Source organism: Mustela putorius, unplaced genomic scaffold, assembly GCF_011764305.1.
Source record: "Mustela putorius furo isolate JIRA1106 unplaced genomic scaffold, ASM1176430v1.1 tig00000596_pilon_pilon_pilon, whole genome shotgun sequence".
Classification (NCBI taxonomy): Eukaryota; Metazoa; Chordata; class Mammalia; order Carnivora; family Mustelidae; genus Mustela; species Mustela putorius.
Genome location: NW_025421428.1, coordinates 7,370,154 through 7,392,043, shown reverse-complemented (window position 1 = coordinate 7,392,043; position 21,890 = coordinate 7,370,154). Strand labels below are relative to the sequence as shown.

General features: G+C 43.6%; 1 protein-coding gene across 17 annotated transcripts in view; it reads left to right on the top strand.

Moving 5' to 3' along the window:
- Nucleotides 1-21,890, top strand: part of MAPKAP1 (MAPK associated protein 1) — a 241,414-nt gene that overhangs the window by 200,210 nt on the left and 19,314 nt on the right. For 15 of the 17 annotated variants that reach the window (XM_013058760.2, XM_013058749.2, XM_045082406.1 and 12 more), the window contains one exon: nt 11,620-11,757. The exons of 1 other annotated variant lie outside the window; for it this stretch is intronic. In XM_013058760.2, coding sequence (XP_012914214.1) covers nt 11,620-11,757 — 138 coding nt within the window. Of the gene's footprint in view, nt 1-11,619; nt 11,758-15,411; nt 21,234-21,890 lie in introns of those variants that run through there. One more of the 17 variants, XM_045082401.1, reaches the window with a different exon arrangement.

Sequence of the window (21,890 nt, the reverse complement as noted above, 5' to 3'; positions counted from 1 at the left end):
GCAGTGTCACCTTGGAAAAATGCCTTCTCCTTTCAGTCGTAGTTTCTGTCATCTCTTGCATGGGAGTTACAACATTTACCTTTCAAGATAGAAAAAAGAGTATTTGGCCCATAGAAGCTGTATTCTGAATAGAAGCTCGTCTTAGTGTTGCTATTGTTGCCGCTGTCGACCTATTTTGCCTACAGCTTCCTGCCCTAGTCTACCATCTTGAAATTAACCACATCAGTCGGGTTAGGTAGTGGCTCTTTTGGCCAAGTTTCACTTGTAGCTACAGTAGAGAAGCCTTGTCAGGTAGAAACGGATGATGACAGTGATGGAGGTGTCTCTCCCTAGAGCAGTAGTTCTCAGAAGTGTGACAAGAGGCCAGGCCCCCGTCACCTCTGGGTGTTTCCAGTGGTACACATGGCACCCTCTGGTGGAGAGACACAGCTCCAAGGAACTTCCAGACAATCAAATGTTGTCAGAATACTTGTTTCAGTTACGAATCTAAGCTCAGTCTTGAGCATTATAAACAGAAATTGCATTCATTGATCCTAAAGAATTTTGTGACAATCACAGAAATGGCGCCCATGAGTACTACACCAGACAGTGAATAAATAAGCCCCATTTCCTACTACCACGTAGATGAGTTCTGTATGTAACTTTAGACACCCCCCTCCCTCCTTGCAAAGCGGACAACACCCTTTCGTTTTCATAGTAACAACAACAAAGACCTGCTGAGTGATCCAGGAATTCTTTCTTTCCAAAACTGAATCTACTGTAAAGTAGAGAGCAGCAAACAGCGCACCTTTTATGAGCCTTTGAGTGAGCAGCTGGGTTCTGAGATCAGTAAATAATTTATTTTATTTCAACTGACTAGCCAGGTGCTTCAGATCTTTCCTGACACTGATGGATGGCCTCCTCCTCTCATCCATCCTGTGTCAGTCAGAGCAGAGATTTCCCTCGCCCCCTGTGGCAAGTTCTTCTAAGTGGTAAGTGTCTGTGTGCGGCATTTCCCCAGCAGCCCTGCTGATTCCACAGAAAACTGCCCGTCCACTCTGAGTCAGTGGTACGTAGGAGCACGCGGCAGCAAGCAGAATTCCCAAGCTCCGCGGGGCCATCACAGCTGCTTGTCTCGTGAGCGGGTAGTCATGGCCTGTGCTCCCATTTCGCCATCTGCCATCTGCTTCTGAGAAAGTCAGGCAAGGAGGGACTCAAACTTGGATCTGCAAGACCCAGACTTAAACTGATTTTCCACCAGACATTTCTGGGATTGAAAAACTTTATTGGAGTCCATTAGTGAAACTTACGGCAAAGACCTGATCTTTTTAAATAATATTAACATGAAGAATCACAATTTTTGAAAGTAGTTATCTATCAAGTGTATGTTGCTAAATGCCAGGCACTTTGCTGATCGCTCTTATTCTTGTCTCCTAGAATCCTTTCACTATTACTGGGTAGTACTGATATTATCTCCATTTCTTATGTGAGGAAACTAGGATATTGGGAACAATTACTTGTTAACTAATGAAGCTGGGATCGGAACCCAAGACTGCCTAAGCCTAAGTCTTGCATCTAGCTACCGTGTTATACCTTGAGTGCAGATTGTCATCGCACTAGCACTCTGTACCTCTGGGACAGCTTGCAGTGGACGGCCAGCCTTCACCCCATCACCTTATTTAATCCACACAGAACACTGATGATATTACTCCCACTTCATGACTCAAAAAAACAAGGCTTAGAGGAATAAATGAAGTAATGTGATGTATACGGAGAATTTAGTGTTTACTGGCACACGGCTATTACTTAATAAACACTAACTTTCTTTCCCTCCCTCCCCGCCGTCAGGATATACAGCAGGATATCCAGTCCCAGTAACAGAACTGGGACTGAAGCCCAGTCCCATACAACAAGCCCATTCCATCAGGCCGTGGAGGCCTCAGTCATTAATAACTTGCCTTCACAAAGGAAGTGATTACTTATTGGCCAGTTCCAAAATGCTGCACGTCCTCCCTCTTCCCCTGCCCTAGCATCTGGAGGTCAGTGTCAGTGCAGCACGTGTGCTGCTGTCCCATCCTCCGTTTACATTATCAGTCACTGCACCTCTTCTCTCTGGGCCCAGATCTGACCTCAGAACCCTTGCTAATACGGCCCTATAAACGATCGCCAGCGGTCAGTTGAAGTTGCTTCTTAAGTTGAAATCTGTTCACCATCCCTGCCCTGTCAGCCTGGAAAGTTTACCACATAAAACCATCATGCCTGACCATTCCCATTATTTCTCAGAAACATTCTTGGACTATTTCATCTTGTCTACTTCCCCTCTGTGTTGGGCCTGAAAGTACAGGTGCTCTTAAGCGTAGACTTTGTTTGAGCTTATACCAAGTTGAGGTCATTTCCATTAACATGATCTTTCATATGTCTAATCCCATGTGCCTGACCATAGGGTCAGACGCTAGGACATGTGTGCTGCCCAGAGATGCCAAGGCTGACAGCTTATAGTGGGTTTGGAGAAAATGAAACTAAAAGGGTCAGATGGTGAATGCCAGCCACAATCTAGGAAGCCCAGAGTGTACTATCCGTATTTGTTGGGAAGCTGAATATTATGCCCTAGCCAAGGGGCTGCCAGAAACCCGCATAAAAAACAAAGCAGAGAGGACCAAGATACCACCATCGTACACCTCCTACTTACACAATGCATCAGGGCAGTGATTGCAACCCTGCCTGCGTATCCGAATCACCAAGTCCCTGACCTCATCCCAGACCAGCTAGCTCAGAATCTCCCCTTGATTGTGTGGCTTGGGAAATGCAGCCTCTTCGGTGTCCAAAGGACTTTCTTGCCTCTTATTCTTACCTCTTTGTCCAAGGCTTGTTTTTGCTGACTGGGCAGGTCAGCCTGATGTGCCCCATGCAGGGTCTCGGGCTGAGAAGTGCTTTGATAGTTGTGCCACTGCGTTCACTTGATCCCCTTCACCTTATCATCTGTCCGGTTAGACCTTCCCCATGGCACCAGAGGTTTAGGTTACTGAATCTGTAATATTGCGTGAATTCCATCTGGGTCGTAATTGCATATATAACCTAACATCATCCCCTAGAAGATACACAGATCCTGTGCAGGATTTGCCGATCAAGACCGTATCATAAAATAATCTTGCTGAAATGTTCCATGGCTTCCTTCCCTATCTCTTCATAAAACAATCCATATGTATAATCATAACACTTGTGATCCGAGTAGTTATTTATCAAAAATATCAAGTACAATAGCACATATCATAGAGAAGGCAGAGAGGCTTCATCTCGTGAACGGACTCCAGCCAAGCTTGCAATGGCTGCCCAGAGCATTCTGCTGAGGCGGCATCTGGAGCTGCGTCTGAGGGCAACATGAAGAAACTCTGTGATTGATTAAAAATGCCTGCCCTGGGCCTGAGCATGATGAGAGGCAGCGTATTTGCCATCTATTGTCTTCCCTGGCTTATCTGTCCTATCGCAGTTATTATTTAACCCCCTAGTCAATACCTACGAGCCAGCGCTCAGGGAAGACTTCATTACGGTGCCGTTTCTTAATATACAATATGCAGACTTACGAAGCACATTAACATGAGACTAAATGAGTGAAAGCAAACAGCTGTGGCCTGCACTTTTTTTTTTCTCCTCACTCTGGTGCTCTATGTGGCTCTATGAATAAAATACTTGTCCCTGTCATTTTCCAGTTGGGGTACCTACGGAGTATAGTTCGAGTAATTACATAATCTGGAAATGAGGGTTCTTAGCAAGTGGATGGGTTTTCCCTCCACTTCTGTTTCATTTCCTTTCCGAATACTAAGTAGATACCCTCCTCCATTCAGATACACAGAAATGATCATGAGAGACCTCTATCACACTTAGCTCCAAAATCCCTGGGTCCGCTGAGTAATTGGAGGATGGCAATTCTAATATCATGTGATTGTTCTGTCCCTGTTGTGACATTTTCTGAACCAAAATTTGCAATAGAACTTAACAAGAACTAATGAGTTTATGAAAGAGCAGGACAAATACTATCAAGACTACCTCCAGAAACAAAAAATTTTTTTACATTAGTGCTTAATGCAGTGACTGATTGGGTTGAGGGAAAAATCCCCTGATAGGGAATGGCAGAAACTCAAGGTTTTTCCTAACTGTGTACCTTCCTCTAATTCCCCGCTCCCAGACCTACCCTTTTGAGAACACCTGTTGAATAATCCAGGATTATTACTGACAGTGTATCGGGTTCCTCACATGGTTGAGAAAGCCTTGAGAATTGGAAAAGTTGAAAGCGACCGGCATAAAGAAATTAATGGGGATAGGATAAGGGAGCGTCCATCAAAGTTCTGTATTCCTTTTAGCATGCCCTCACCCTTGGCGTTTGAGCCCAAGGAAGGTCTTGTCTTTCCCCACTCTATGAGTGATAGCATAAATTCTCTTAGGAAATGGCATATGCGTCCCAACTGGATACTATAAGCTCACTTGAAGTATCTGTTTACCGGGAGAATATTAGTTTGGGAAACTAACTTCCCTAATACACAATCTTTGTAAGTGCCTTCTTTACAGAGAGCCCTTAGTCCTCATCCAGGGACAGGTGTTACTGGGTGAATTGGTCCCAGGTCTCGTTCAGTAGGCTCTACCCTTGTGCTGAGCACTGTGCTGAGTTCGGCTCTACATTCATGGTCTCATTCATGCTCAGGCCACCCGTTAGTTTTCATTCTGAAGATAATGGCCTAGTCAAGTACACTCAGGCTTGTCACTCAGTCCCTAACTGACCACACATTGGAACTGGCAGCTCTTAGCTATAGTTCCCAAAAGGTTTCAGATGGTTAGCACTTGAATGGAACCAGTGATTCTGGGCCTAGTACCCCACTTGATCTCAAGAATATAAGGCTCTACTGGTCTCATAATAGTTTGGGCCAAAATATGATATTGTTTTCTATTTTGGGTCCCTAAGGGAGACAGTGCTTTTCATACTGTAACGCATTTGATCGCAGTGTGAATATACCCACTATATAAACTTAATGCATTGAGACAGGAGAGCTGGTCTGTTTAAACCCTGGCCTGATAGCTTGGGGATATGAATTATGGGTATAGCTCTGTCATTAATGGGTGACATCGGACAAGTCATATCCCCACCCTGAGCCTCAATTTCTTCATATGGAGAATATAAGCCCCAGGCTAGGAGATCTCTGAGGTCTCATTAAGCCCAAACAGCCTTTGTATCTGATCCTGTGTGTAAATTCAGACAAGTTTCAAAGACTTCCCTGACTGCTCTGTGGACGCTATCGATTGGCCGTGTGGATTCAGCACAATCCACTCCAGCAAAGAGTTGTTCAGTGACACTCCCCGGGGCTTTTCCAGGCTTTCATAAGGCTCTAGGTAACCCGAAGACAAGAGGATTGTAGAATTATATAAAAAGCTACTCCCGGATTTAACAACAGTGGAGCTTTTCTAGTCTTAGATTCAGAGTTGTAGGAAATTGATGAATGAACCACAGCTCATGATGTCTGAGCAAATAAATAATAACTCAGGAAATACACTGAGGCACGGAATATTAAATGCCCTAATTTTTGCTGAATTTGTGTTTTAGCTTCTTAGAAGGGTATTTTAAGTGTCCCCTAGGGGAGGTTGTGTCTCCTGAGAGTCAGGTGTGCACCTCTGGGACAATAGGAAGTGGCGAACCGGTCAGGACACATCCTGGAGTTGGTCATATAGACCTGGGCTTTAGCCCAGCTTTGCCACTTTCTGACTTGATTCACCCTGTGGAAGTACGTCATTTCAGCTTTCTGCACTTTCTCTAATAATCTCACTGATAACCAATTGAGCCATCTTATGTGCCAGGCACTCTGTTGGGTTTTTTACATGCTTATGTCATGCCATCTTCATGACATCCTTGGTACTGTTTGTTACCCCCTTTTACAGAGGAGGAAGCTCAGGCTTATGAGGGGAAAAGTATGTTCTCCCAGGATAACAGTAGTGGGAATGTGCCGGCAAAAGCAAGAGCCCCAAACTAATGACCTAGAGACCTTGGAGTTGGTTGGGGCTGGGGGGGAGGGGCAGGGGGGTTCCCCGTGGTGCAAGTGCTTCCACAGCTCCAGGTGTGAGACCAGTCTTCCTGATGTCAAGCTTAACTATTGGTGGAGGTTACAGGAAAGAAGAATGGCCAGTGACCCTTGGTGATGGAAGATTACTACAAGGATGCAGAGAGTGAGGCTATTGGATTCCCCAGCTGGACACTTGTTCTGAATCCTGGTGCTCCCAAGGCTAGGATGTAGAGCAGATCCTAGAGATAATACTCCCAGACCAGGGCCAGTCAGGCCCCTTGTTCACATCCCTTCTGGGGCTCCCTGAGCTTCCTGTCCAGACCCTCATTTCTGGGTCTGTGTCCCATCTCTTAGCCCAGTGCCTAACCCCCAATAATGACAGTCATGAGAAGTAGTGGCATAGATCACCAGTGATGTATGCAGCACTATTCCAAGCACTTGACACATCTTACTTAATCATCACAAAAGCCCAGGATGTAAATTCTGTTACTGTCACCACTTTACAGTAACTTGTCCAAAGCCACTTGATCAGGAAGTAGGCAAACTGACGCTCCAACTTAAGACACTCTGGCTCTGAAGTCTGTGTCGCTTCCTTCTCTGCGTCACTGCCTTCCTGATCAGAAGTGTGGTGAGCTCTCAGTAAGCTGCTCAACGCTAGAGGACCCAGCACAGGGGTGCCAAAGTAGGTATCCAGTGTGTTAGCAGAAGATGATGTACGTGCTCATTTCCTTTTATGGAAATCTTCTGGTTGGTTAAAACAGATGAAGGTCTCCTTGTGATAACTCTAAAGCTTGGGACACATAGTTTCCCCAGAGAGTTGTACATACGTTAGAGTTGCGTTTTTGTTTATTTTGAGCTGTCTTGTTAGGGAAGGATTTATGTGCTGGCATTGACATAGGACAGCAATCAGGCATTGTTTTCTGCTTTGACAGTTGGCGTGATAGTTTGCTTCCAGTGAAGTTTGACTCACTGTATCTGGAAGCTGTCAGAAGTGGGAGCATGAAAAGGTCATGACGGATGGCCATGGATAAGTGGGTAGGGAAGGAGAGCTGGTAAAAGAAGACAAGTGACATCCCTTGCTTCTGAGGGAAGGGGCTGACACTGTCCACTTCAGGCCAGCCCCCCATACTGTCTTCCTCGCTTCTCACAGCTGGTCAGGTAGAGCCTGTGGGGGTGGCCCCAGGGTGGCCGTAATGCCACAGCGGGAACCCTTCCCAGCCGCTCAGCCACTGGGTGCTTGAGAGCTGCTAGCTGGACGTAGTCTTTGTTTAGGGCTGCTTTCATGATTACGCATCCCAGGATTCAACATACTCCCTTCCTCACACTGGAAAAGTTGGGAAAGGGTACTAAATCCTGAAGTAGAAACCAAGAAAATGTCAGATCCTAAAATGAGGTTTGTTTTTATTTTGGGTGAAATTTCTGTTTTGGAATAATACAGAAAAGGAAAGGGTGTAATCTTACTAACCAGAATTGACCACCGTTACCAGTTTGGAGCATATCCGTTAGATCTCCTTTCTATAAATATTTTTCCTGTCCTTTTCACTTAGCTTCACAAGAATTTTTCCAAGTCAAAGCTTTTCTCATACATATTTTTTTCATGGTTGTGTTGTATTCTCTCATAGTTGGATTAACTGTTCCTCTATCAGCCATTTAAGTTGGAGAAACGTAAACTTAACATAAGCCAACTTCCCTTGTTTTCTGGGACATATGTTTATAATTTGAATTACTTAAAAACAGTGCCTAAGGGACACTTTAAGGAGCACGCCTGTCCTTCCATCGTGGCTTCACACAAAAGCTTTAGCTAAGGACATTAAAACCATGCTCAGTGGTCATACAGAAGAATATTGGTAGGATTTCAGGCTCCGATTTGCCATGTTTGAACAAAAATAGGTGTGCACTTATTGTCACATTTGAATGTTTATTTGTTCCTTGGTAAAAATTGAAAGAGGACATTATAGACTAGTTGGGCAGAATTCCCCATTATGTCTGGGTCCAGCTGAATGAGGCTGTGCAGAGCAGTGGGAAATACCATACTTGGGAACCAGGCAGCTCTGGGCTTAAAAGTTCCCCAAGCCAGGACAAGCACCTTCGCCCCTCCTGGGCATGTAATATAGAACACCTAGCACAGTTCTTGCAGAAGAGTGAAGTGGCTAAGCTTTGCCACTTTTTAACTGTGTGATCTTGGGCAAGTTACTTAACCTCTCTGTGCTTCAGTTTTCTCATCTATAAAATAGGGGCAAATATAGTAACCAGTGGGATAAGGGTATCCTGAGATTTTAATCAATGCACACAAAGAATTTCTAACCATGCTGACATGTGTTTGCTGCCAGTGGTGTTCACCCCTCTTTGCCCCCAGTCTGGACTGTCATGCCAGCCTCCTGACTGGTCACCTCTCCACCGGGCTGGGACTCCCGGGCAGGGACAGAAGTGGTCTCTCTTTGCTTCCAGGCTAGGTTCTGGAGACTCTTCAGCAGCGTTCTTGGTCCTTCGGGGAGAATGGGCTCCAAGGCTAGACCACCTCAGGCCCACCAGAACTGGAAAGCAGAGGGTCGTCACTTGTGCAGCGGGAGCAGATTAGCTCCTGTGGGCTGTGGGCCCTGTTTGAAGAAGCTAAGACTCACACACATCTCAAGTAGGGTGAGATTATTTAATGTACAAAAGGATTTTTCCCATCAGGAAATATCCCCCTACAGGTTCCTTTAAATAGTGACTCCTCTAGGCAGGCAAGTGTTTTACAGATCATTAACTACTTGACTGAAAGCCTGCAGGGCAGAGAAACTTAAAACTAAAGTGTTGGGAGCCCCTGCCAATTACAGATCAATCCAAAATGAATACAGAGTATCTCTGGAACTAGAAGTCAGTGGGAAAATGTGACTTGATTCAGAAAAAATCTGATTTACAGGCAACTTTTTGGGAACACACCAGTTGTTTAAATGGTGTTCCACCTGCCTGCCCATCTTGAACCTAATGCATTCATCTCCCACATCTTCATTCCCCAAACGCTGGAATTGGGGTTCCCCTCTGCGAACCATGACTGCACAATAATGCCCGGAAAGGGCGTCATTGGGAAAGTGTTCTTGTGGCCGTGCAGAGCGCAGGCAATTGATGCAGAGATAGAGCCCAAAATGGATGAACTATACAGTAACAATTTGCAGATAAAAATAATAGAAGTTAAAGTGTACTTTACATGATAAAAGAAAGATGAAAGAGGACGAGAGTCTGTTCCATCTGAGATGGTTACAAAAGTCCTGCTTTGTGAAGTAGGCTCTGTTGAAAAGATTGATGCCATGGGGAGTGACCTTGGCTTGGAGCAGGAGCTGGTGATGTATGTATGAGCATCCCTCTGCTAAATGGACCCAGATTTGTAGCACTAATATACATGGGAGCCCAGAACCAAACTCAGTACGGCAATAAATCAACAGCCACTTTGGGTGTCATTTCTGGTTTATATTCCACTATTGTTCTATCACTTTAATTCATGTCACTATCATCTTTTCATCTGGAACAGTTTTATATAATTTTCCAGTGGAGTTACCTGACAAATCCTATCAAATTAACAAGGTACATTAACAATATTGACTGACTACGGCTTCAGGAGTTGTGGGGCCGTAGAACAAAATTTTAAAGCCATACCTCTCTGGTGATGATTCCCCACCCCCCCCCCACTTCTCTTTCTGAGAAGGGAATGTGGGGCAGGGTTTATTCCACATAAGAGATTTGCACATTTATTTTGCTCTGCTCGTTTTTGACTTTTATAAATGTCAAAATAAGCAGAGGAAGGAGAGGGGACCAAAACAAAACAAAACAAAACACTTGCTACCAATAGCCATGGCATAAGTACTTTTCTTCTTTCAGGGAACTGTAGAAATGTCCAGATCTTTAACAATTAATGACCAAATTGGAGGGAATAGTGTAACTGGGTAGTCATAATCTATTTTAAGTGAAATGTAATAAAATTGGTCTCCTGATACATTCTCACCCTCCTGAAATCATCTAGACCTGAACGGCCAGAGTCCACTGAACTTATGACATTGTGCCTGATTGAAATATGGTGTTCCTGAAATATGTCTAATGACAAATTCCAGCATTCAATTAATAAAAAAATACCAATTGTTCATCTTTTCGAAAGACCACCCAGTAATGGCCAGGGTTAAGCAACTGTACTGCACTGTCTCCTCTGAAGACAGCAGATGAGACTCTACCAGAGTCTGCACGGTCTCTTGCTTTTCTTTGTCTGCTATTTGGAATTTCTTTATTCATAAAACAAAATAGAAATGGAGTGTGTAGCAGACCTAATCACTAGAATTTTTTTTTATATTTGTTTTCTTGTTTAATTTTGAATTTGCTCTCAGAGTGTGATCTTGGTGTTATTGGGGGGTTTTGTTTGTTTGTTTCTTAATTGAGCTCTTTATCTGCTTTTTCTCCTGGTCTATGAAGTTTCTCATGTTGTCTTGAAAAATTCCTGAGTGTGATCCATGGGGTGAAATGTATTAATTCTGATGGTCTTTTTGTTACAGTATGTACATTTGATGGTTTTAATTATCTCCTATCTTCACTTGATTTTGCTTTTTTCCACTTTGCCCCTGACCTTTAAAGTATGGCCTAAATATTAATTACTTTCAAGATTCTCTCTGGGGCCCACTCTGGAAGGCATATTGAAGGTTTTTGTCTCACTCCATGAACATATTCCTCGATTTTCGGCAGAAAGGGGAGCAGAGCACATCTAGCCCAGATCGTGTGTGTCCAGCTGAGCATGTACTGCTCAGTGACACCGGGAGAGCCATTGCCAGGCATCGCCGCTGTTATCCTGGGACACCTTTCATCCCTGGCATTACCTTTGTTCTCCGAAAACCTTTGCTCCCCGCCACTGTACAGTATGTTATGTCTTCCACAGCTCTGAAAATGAAACCTGAAGTACCAGTGTTTAACATGCTGGATTCCTGTTGTAAAGTCTTTGTTGCATAAAGCTCACACCCAGTGCTGTTTCTCCCTCAGCGGAGAACCAGTGACCTCCACAGACTGAAGCCAAGCTCCCAGACTTGAACTTGGAAGGCTTTATGTAAAGGACCCTTTGATCCCCCTGTGACTTCCTCTCAATATAGCTGGGATAATTATTTAGTGTCAGAGAAGGAAAGAGAGAGATTTTTTCCTATTTTTAGCGTGTAAGATTCTTCTAGACCAGAAAGAAAGAAAAGAAAGATCACTGATCAAAAAAAAAATTTTTTTTAATGAACTTCACGTTATGGTTTATTTCATTACAATACAGAGGTGTTGTGTAGGGTTAACAATATGTAGGTAAACTCTGTATTGTATCTGTGGTACATCTAAGACAGCATGTTTCTTAATAGCTTTTTTGTATGGGTTTTGGTGGTTTTTCCCCCCAACTAACCCACCCGGAAAACCAGTGTGTGCCCTTCGTGTGCCATTTGGAGTCTGATAAGCTGGTGGCATTCCCCAAAGCCATAAGAAAGAGCTCTTCTCATCCAATTTAGGATTTATAAAACTGGTCAAATGATTACACTGAAATCACTTACACCTTCCACTTTTTGTGGCTTCTTTTTTGTCCTCCCACACCCCCCCAACCCCGGCCTTACAGGTATCTCTGGAGACAAAGTAGAGATAGACCCTGTTACGAATCAGAAAGCCAGCACTAAGTTTTGGATTAAGCAGAAACCCATCTCAATCGATTCTGACCTGCTCTGTGCCTGTGACCTTGCTGAAGAAAAAAGCCCCAGTGAGTAGTCCCTTTTATTTATGTCTTCTTTCTCTCTTCCCCCTCTTCCCCTCTGTGTGCTGGGTGCCAGGAGAATATATTGCCACCGTGTCCTTTTTTTCCTTGGGTCTGTTTAATTCATTACCAGAAATTTCTTTTAATCAAACAGGATTGTATTATGGTGCCCAGAGCCTGACATGGACCCCCATCCTGTTAGGTCTGGATGGCAGCAGAGAACCTCATAGCCTGGCTTCTGACCTTAGAAGCCCTGCCCTGGGGGATGGGGGCGGGTTCCTGCTGAGAATTTGACTCACCAGAGCCCTCATTTCACTCTGTGCTCCCTTCCTCTTCCCATGTGGGGGACTTGAGCAGTCAGACCCGGACCTGCCTGCCTTCTTTGCCAGATCGAGGGAAGCTGGGAGATTTCGTGTGGCAGCCAAAGACTAGATTTAGATATCCATCAAGCCGGAAGTGTCAACACCCTCCAGATTATTGGCAGCTGCATGACCTACCAGCTCATAATTAAACTCCTGCCTGGTCCTGCAGAAGAGATCGCTGCTGGGTTGGCACTCCTCTGCTTAAATTATCGAAGTAGATACAGTCTGGTTGTATATTTTGGCATATTATATTTTTGCAGCTAAGTAATTGAGTGTAGTATTTAGATTAATCATTTTTAAGACTTTAGTCCCATCGAGAGGCAGAAAGGACACGGATCACACTGAAATTCCTCCATGGAAGAAAAAAGTTTAAACTGTACAAGTTGCCTGGGAAAGGCTGCAAGACAGCAGTTGTCAGAGTCTGGTACATACCAGCATTGCCTGTGGAGCCTATTTAAAACAGTTCTCCAGGGCCCATCCCCAACGGGTTCTTTTTTTTTTTTTTTTTTTTAAGATTTATTTATTTTATTAGCGTGCATGCACGAGTTGGGGGAGGGGCAGAGGGAAAGAATCTTCAAGCAGACTCCTTGCTGAGCGGGTGGCCTGATGCAGGGCTCGATCTCACCACTCAAGAGATCATGAGGTCATGACCTGAGCCAAAACCAGGAGTCAGACACTTAACCCGACTAAGCCACCCAGACACCCCTCCCCAGTGGGTTCTGGTTCATTAACTTGGAGGATGACGTGAGCTTCTAAGTTTTGTTAATCTCCTTTATTCCAGTGCCCACTGAATTGGGGAACAAATGTTACAAAGAATCACATACTCAAAAGGGACGATAAGGAATAGGCCAGCAAGTGTTTATCATATGGTTCAAGCTTTTGAGATAACACTGACTGAGCAGGGACCTAAAAAAGCAGAGAGCCCCATGAAGGGGTCTCATGGACAGGGCACCTGCCACATTGCATTTATGGGTGGGTGTTTGTGTTTTGTCACATCCAGCTGTACTAGGCTACATAGTCTCCTCCTTTCAACCCATTAGTCTCCAGCTTGTCAGGAAGGGCGAATTCAGTGGTACAGGGGAAAGGAGGCACGGTGTGCCCATCTACCCCCCCCACACACACTTCTGCCATTCTTTTCATCCCAGTGAGGGGATTCTGCAAGATGGCTGCCAGAAAGGGCTGGTGAGAAACTTGCTTACCATTCTGAGGCCCTTGCTTCTGCCTCTAGATAAACATCTTCTTCCTAATTCCTCTCACTCCAGCTTATCAGCCAATAAAGATGTCATTGTTCTAGCATCTTTCTTCCCAAGAATTCAGGATGCTTTGAAAAGTAACATTGTGTAAATTCTCCATGTCTCTGAGAAATGAAAGGCAGTCACATGTTCATAGAGGGATAAGCTGGAGTAGAAAGGTTAGGGAAAGAGCTAGAAATAGGATTCACATTTCTTTTACACTCATACGAAGACACTCACTTGCCAAGGAAGGCTGTGTGTGATTCAGGCACTGAACGGTGAGAGTGTAACGCACCCCATCCAAGAGGAAAGGAAGAAAAGATGCACAGCCACCACCTCCAGTTGCCTCTTGCCGTTAGGCAGTCAGGAAGCAAGCATTACCCATCTCCGAGAGTGAGGGCAAGTCTCAAGACTTGAGGATACCGAGCAGACATGGTGCTCGCCATTTCAGTATTGGCAGTTCAGCAAGGAGAATCTTTTGTCTTATTTTCAGACCTGCCGGAGGGGGGGCGGTTCTGTGTAAAAACTGCACATGTGGGTCCTAGGGAGGATTCCTGCTCTCTTACTCTGGCTCCAGAGATCTAGAAATTGTGGTTTCCTTGAACAGAGAGGCTCACTGTCCCATGAGACATTTCCCAAACCCCTGTTGCCCATCACAGTGCTTTCCAACCCATGTTCCTCAGAGCTTTAGGTTCTGGGGGGTGGGGGGTGGAAGGGGGGACCTCAGGGGCCTGGAGGCGGGGCAAGGGACAGGTTTGGGCGTAAGGTCGCCCCTTCAACCAATAGAGTACTACTTTTTTCTATTTGGGGATTCTGCATTTAAAAAGTCAACCAGTTCTTTTGGTCTCACAAAACAAACTGAGGATTGTGGGGCGTGGTAATAGGGAGGTGAGGTGGGGTTGTGGAGGACACTGGGGAAGGCATGTGCCATGGTGAGTGCTGTGAAGTGTGTAAACCTGGCGATTCACAGACCTGTACCCCTGGGGCTAATAATACATTATATGTCAATAAAAAAATTAAAAATTACTTTAAAAATAATCAAAATAAAAAGTCAACGAATTAAAAAGGATTTTGCTGCTAAAAAAAAGTTTGAAAGTTGCAGACTCACAGAATAGACTCCAGACTCCTTAGCAAAGGGCTTTACAGACATTGACCACTCCAGGCACGCAGCCCACAATTTCCCATCCTGGACTTGGGGTATAGCCGCTATGAACTGTTTCCCACAAACACACCTCGCATTGTGCGCTGCTGCTGTTCCCAGGGCCTGGAGTGCGCGTCCCCGCTGCCCGGCCCGCTGACGGCCTCAGTTCAGGCGCCTCCAGTTCCTCATGCCCGGCTCCTGCTCCAGGGTCGGGCTCTCTGACTTCGTCTCACCTCTGGCACAGCAGCTCTCCAACTGCGCTGTGGTTAATGAAGTCTGTCCGTCTGTCCCACCCCCATCTCCGTGCTCAGCTGTCTGATCCCGGAACCGGTTTCTGTAGCCCCATCCCTAACCCAGTGCCTACCTGCAGAGCTGTCCTCAGTGAATGTTTGCTGTCTCCACACTGCCCTTACTGAGGCCAGAATTTAGAAACCAAAAGTTTCTCAGCATAATTTATGCTGTAAAGTGCCCAAACAAAGATGTATTAACTGAATCAGCTTGATGCTGTGTTATTTTTTTTTTAATGATTTCCAGTATCTTCATCAAATTAATTCAGTGACTTAATCTAAAAAGTTCATCTTCAAGACCATCATCAGACCACAGAATTAATCTATGGGGCTGCTGCTTCTTCTTCTTCTTTTCTTAAAGGATTAATGGTAACCCCTTTTATCTTTTGTGTCTGTTGAACCTTAGAAAAAAGTTATTTTAACAGCACTAAAGAAATGAAAGTCACTATATTTCATAAGTTTAGCCTGTGATTTTTATCAGCATAGTGATGTATGTTTGTAGCTGAGTTTACATCAAAAATTATTCTTGGGGCCTTCTTGAATGAATTATGGCAAAGAGAGAGAGTCTAGAAATAGATAAGGTTTTTGATTTCTGCAATATATTTCCTTTTTCGTGTTTTTATCTCTCGTAACACAAGTGTCTTGCCGAAGACTGGAACGTGTGACCAACTGGAATAATTTCGTTGTGAAAACAGCCGACGTGTTATTAAACAGCCTTCTTTACAAAAAAGGCAGTAAGTGTTGGGAGGATAATGAAGTTGTCCCGGTCTGTCTTGAGACATGTTTGTCAGAATTTTGAACAGAAAAGAAACGGTTTTTAAAACCTTCAAATATGGCCAGTTTGCAGTGTTTATTGAAAAAGCCTCTGTCAAACCATTAATTTGGTCGTCATAAGGAACACAGCTCAAGTTTAATTGACGCCATATCCAAAAAGTATGTGAATAGCGGACTTGGCAAAGGGACTGAGCTGTAGAGCGCCTGCAGTGAGACACGTAATTACACATACCATGGATCAGAAAGACCCAGACTCTGCAGCCGGGCTCCATAAATAGCAGTTCTATGGCTCTCTTTGCTTCCCCTAACTTCTCCCTCGTAGGCTGCGTTCTCACAAGGAAGATTTACTGCTCTGTCCCTGTGAGTGTTTAAGGACCTGGAACTTAATGACTAAATAGATACATGCCTTAGATGAAATTTGTACATATAAATATGGACTCTTACCAGAGTTAGTGGAGAAAATCTGTGTATCAAAATCCCTGAGAAATTAAGAATAAATTCTGCCTTTCTAGATTGGAGAGGGAGGAAGAAAAAAAAAATGCTGCATGCTGCCATTATTATTCAAATCAGTGATTTCACAGTCTGGTTTTGCCACTCCTTAGGATAGCTTTTGCTATTTTGAAAGATGTCACAAACCTCTAAAAGATGAATTCATTTTAATTCATTTTAACTGAACGAATATGTATACAGCACATAGAAGGGGAGACTGTTTCCCCATTAGGACCTACCATGGCATTCTCCATCCTTGTAGGGGTCTAAACCTAGGCGTTGGATGTAGCGGGCTCTCTTTTTAAGTGCTAGCCTCAAATTCCAACACTGAAAACAAAAGCAAGGGACCTTTCTTTTAAACTAACACCCTTCAGAGACTCTCAGGCTGTATTTAAATAAAGTACCAGACTCAACCACGCCAGGTCTGGTTTTATCATAAGAAGGTTGTGCAGGTTTCGAGTCTTTAAAGGAAGCAGCCTATCATTAAGAAATCAGATTTAAACCTTAATAAAGTAGCTGTCGTCTTTATAGCTGAAAAGAGCTCTGTATCTCAATTAAGTATAGATAATAGAAAATCTTAAGGAAGCAACATAATAGAGGTAACCTGATTATGTTCTCTTGCAATAGTATAATTTAAAGGAAATCTGATTCTGTTGATGCTGGTGGGGGATTGCTTGTTTGGTTGTTTTTGTTTTGTTTTTGTCCAGAACAGTGTTTGGATACAGGATAGGAACTCTTTGGGATTATGAGTCAACCACAACTGCAGGAGACTGTCAAGCCGTCACGAACAGAACCTGCTAGATATTTGAGATGAGATTCAGTTAAGGTTATGAGTGAAATTAGCGGGGCTTATTGGTGACCTCCCACTTAAATGAATCTTTCTTTTCATAAGTACTTGACAAGATCTGTAAAGTAGTGTATTTAATTTACTAATTAAATTAAAACTACTGAATAATGATTTGTCCACATTGATTTAGCTTAAATAGAAAAGATCAGCATTGTTGTGATCTTCAGCAACCTTAATGGCCAAGCCAGTTAGACACAAAGGCCTCTTGTGTTTTATAGGTCAGAAGTACATAGGTAAGCCCGGGCTGTAATTGAATTGCCTACCCTGCGCCCTGCAGTTGCAGATTCCCTTTGCCTTCTCGTTCCATTGTTGCACTGGGGCTTAAGAGAATGTTAACGTGGTAATAGGCACAGGGCCTTCCCCATTATACGTCTTGCTATCGAGCGGTTCTGCATGACTAGTTAAAGAAGATGGCAAGAAGATTAATGAAAGCAAGGCTAATACAGAAGGGGGTACTTTTGCAAGACTTCTACCGAGGAGATATTAGAGCTGAACCAGAGCTTGGCTTTTTCTTTATCCTGTGACCTTTGAACCTGCCTTACTGTTGAGAGCTGCCAGGGAAGTCGACATTTTGATTGATGTTGGTACACGAGTCAGTCTTTCCCATTGAATTCCACATCTGCACGAAAATAGCTTTTCCAGCAGAATTCATACTGGCCAGAAGTGATAGCCAAATTGATGGCTGAAATGCTTTTATGTAGTTTTCATTTAAACCTAAAGGTATTTGATGGTTTAATTCAGTATCCAGTTTTCATAGATTATAAGCATTCACTTATATGTCCTTAATGGGTTCATCAACCCATAGTGAAAGACCAGTATTAAGAGTGGTCAGAGGTTTACAAAAGAGCTTCAGGCAGGTTTTATGAGAAGTAAAAGCAGTCATCAAACAAAACCTTCCCCATCCTCAAAAAAGGAAAATCAGTCTGAGGGTCCAGGCAAACTGACTTTGAGGTTTCTGTATAGAAAGCAAAGTGTCTCACTGTTTCTGGGAAGCTACAGATGGAGGAGTCTGAATTCTGTCTGTATCCTACCTACTTCAGCCCCAACCCAGACTCTCTTGATCCACCCAGATGCTGAGTTCCTTGACATTGTCCTTGGGAACTAGCATTCCATCTGAAAGGGATTGTTACTTGTCTACTTGTAAGACAGCCCTGTGCAGATATGAACCTCTTCGTGTGTTCCTACTAAGTCGGTTACCTTGCTTGTGGAGCTGTGGGCCGTGTGTGTGTGTGTCTGTGTGTCTGTGTGTATCCCCTACCCCCTGTCCCAACAAAGAAGAGTAGGAAGGGTGGCAGAAGGACTCCGGTTTTGTTATTAAAATCGACTTGGGCACACCGCAACCATATTTGAATCCTCTGATCACCTGATTTCTTTTTTTGCCTATTTGATGGGGGTAGTAGTTCCAGCAGAGAATGCACACACACCCACACATACCCGCACACTGAGGTGACAGGCATTCCTGTTCCTAAAGGAGGAGCTACCCAAGAATTTTGTCATGTTCTTTAGATGCTCATGAGAATGAAAGAGAAATGAAGATGACATTAGCCACCCCTGGATGAAAGAGTTACAGCCCCTGAGTGAGTAGGCGGATGGCCACGGCCATAGCACGTACTGTAGGTCAGTAAGTAAGGCACGTGCATTTATACTCACATGGGCCTGTAACCAGGAAGACCACATCCCATCCTTAGGCTCTGATGATTCCCAGGAGGTCCAGGTACTCCAAACATCAGGTGGACAAGCTATGTAATGCTTTTATTCTCTGACAAGGACTTATTTCATAAGTTCCAGATCAAATACGGTAAGTACTGTTAGATTACAGAACACAATGGACTCTAACATATTAAATGCCCCAGTTATTGAATTGCCTTTTCATAAGAGTACTCTGGAGCACAATCAGGAGCAGGCAGTGCCTCATCATTTTAACAGATATGTTTCCTAGCCCTATTAAAAGGGGTCTTCATCTATCCTGTCAAAGGGAGTCTGCTGGGGTTTTTTAGTTTAATTACACTATCCAATTAAAACTCCTTGCTGCATTTGGATGCGCCTCTCCTTGGGCCTGAGTGGATATGACATTTACAAGGCTCGCCTTTCAAGCAGACAATAGTGTGATTGATGAGGTGCACGTTCAGTGGAGGCGAGTGCCTGTGGAAGTGCTGCTTAGTGCATTTTGATTTATTTATCATCTCCTTCCAAAACAAGGGAGCTGCCTGGGAGACGCGTTTGGGCAACCAGGGGACCACCTCCATTTTTCCAAGTGTGTGGGAGGGAAAGACCCGGAGCGTGCCGCAGAATAAAGGTGGGGAGAAAACTCTAAGCTTGAGGCTCATGTGCCTCATCTACTGCCAGGCTGCATTCTTAGGTTCTCTGACCCAGTTTGGTTTCCAGTAACCTCAGGCTGTGATCTGCTGTTAAATAGGCCACCACTGTATTTCAGGGAACAGTTCTCTGGGGCTGGATAACATTGGCCGGACCCCTGAGAACTCAGCCAGTGGGAACCAACCCAGCATGTGTGCCATTGACCTGGTCATTATTAACTGACACCTGATGTTTGCACTAGGCCTGCCAATTTATGCACCCAGCTGCATCCTTTAGAAATCCAGCACCTTCTGTCCAGGGCTACAGTCAGTGCTCGATGACTCTCTAACTCTGCCTAGGCACCTGAAGCATTTAAAAGTTGCTTCTAGAATTTGGAATTAGCCAACAGCAAGTGTGGCTTTTCAGCAAAGAGATATGGAGGTACAGTGGAGAATTTCTCAAGGCTATAGTGAAAAGGCAAACCCAAAATCTTGTTCTTGACCTACTATTGCTGTTTGCCCTCAGCATATGATAGATGGGACCAGGGTGCTTATCCCTGTAGTTCGTGGAAAGAGGTGCTTCGGTACAGTGTATGGTCTCAGGAAGGTCAACACTCTATGAATTTAGGAGCCAGGAGATTCTGTTCTGAGCCCCAGACAAATGAGAAGAGCAACACATCTCCCGTATTCATTATCACATACTACGGTTGCTCATAGGAGTGGAGGGTGTGTTTGCTAACTGCATAACCTGTAAGAATGTGTTTCTGAGGAAAATTGTCTGGTGCTGAGATTCTCAATGTGTTTTCATTATCTTTTCTATAAACCTGCTTCGTTTTTCCCTAGGACTTATTAATGAACAAAGAATATGTTTGTGTCCATTAAAATGTTGATATTTGTTAGTGTAGAAAATATTTGGGGGTATCAACTTTTTTTCTTCCTGGAAAAAACCTTTTATTGCTATCAAGCTTGCATCTAATCGTTGACTTGGGCATTATGGACCTGTAATTTCAAAACAAGTAAAATGGAAAATTTGCATACATTTTGTATTTTCCTAGATTTTTATTACCCTTTCTTTAAATTTTTTCTTTTCTGATTTTAACATCAGAAGAGATCCTGATTGAGAAGAGGGTAAGGGCAGAGACTGTTCCCCACTGAAAAGCTGTGACGATTTCTCAGCTGGATAAATGATAGGAAAAATCTGTTTCCCTTGCCTCCTGCCAAGCTCCAAATTGTGTTTTCATAATAAATAAATGGGGTGCTTAGATTTTAAGTTCTTCTCACAGACATGGAAAAAGTAAGCCATTCTTTCATTAAAATCAAAGTGTGTGTTGCTTATAAGATTCCCATAGGCAACTTCCAGGACAGGCTAACTGCTACCAGATTAGCCCTTCTATCATAAATGACTGGAAAACTATACAAAATATAAGAAACTGTTCTCAGACACTGGAAAACAGGCAGTACAGGACTGAGCCCTGAGAGAAGGGAAACAAATGAGGTGAGACTTACTATCACTTCAGCTTTCTTCAGGGTTTCCCAAGGAGAGTATAGCAGGGTCACCAAGCCCACAGAAATCAGAGCTGGAGGAGGCTGAAATTTACAGTAAATTAAGTGTGAGAGGAGGGAGTGCTAAACTGAGAAAAAACTCCAGAAAGAGGTTCTCAGATCTTCTGTTGTGTACTAAGCTGTGCATGCCTACAGTGGGACCTCACAAAGCTGGTCCGAGCACAGCTACTAGACTGCTGTAATCTGGAGTTCTGGCCAACCAGAGGGGAACTTCCACGGCATGTAGCAGTGACTCAAGAAAGGCCACATTTTGGGACTAAGGTTAAACCAGCCCCAGATTAATAATTGTTCTAATCCTTTCCTGATAAAGTTTTTAAGTTTTTATTTTAATTCCAGTTGGTTAACATACAGTGTTATATTGGTTTTAAGTGTACAATATAGTGATTGCCCAGTACAACTTTAAAAGGAGTCCTAAAACGGGGATCCTGGGTGGCTCAGTCGGTTAGGCATCTGCCTTCGGCTCAGGTCATGATCTCAGGGTTCTGGGATTGAGCCCCATGTCCAGCGGCCTGCTCAGCAGAGAATCTGCTTTTCCCTCTGACCCTCCCTGCTGCTCATGCTCTCACTCCCTCTCTCTCTTTCTCTCTCTATCTCTCTAAAATGAGTAAGTAAAAAAAAAAAAAAAAAAAAATCTTTAAAGAAAAAGGGGGATCTAAAAAAATCAAAATGATCCACAAATAAATTAACTGGTTGTTAGAATAAAACCCAATATTTTCTAAAGAATGATGACAGAATGCAAACAACCCACAATGTAATGCTTATAGTGTCCAGTTTCAGTAAGAAATCACCAGATAAGCAAAGAAGTAGGAAAATGTGTCCTGTATCTAGGAGAAAATTCAGTCAACAGAAGTAGCCAGAAATGGCAGGGATCACAGAAGTAGCAAGTAAATACTTCAAAAATAGCTATCATAAATGTGTTTAAAGATTCAAAGAAACAATAACTCAAAATAAAGAGAAATGGAAACTGCTTAAAAAAAAAAAAAGAACCAAATGAAAATTCTAGAGCTGGAAAATACAATACCTGAATCAACAAGGATGCAACCAGATTAGAAAATCCGTTTAAAAGGTCGGTGTTAGTTACCTATTGACCATATAACAAAATCCCCCAAAACTTGGTGACTTAAAATAACAACATTTATGATCTCACAGT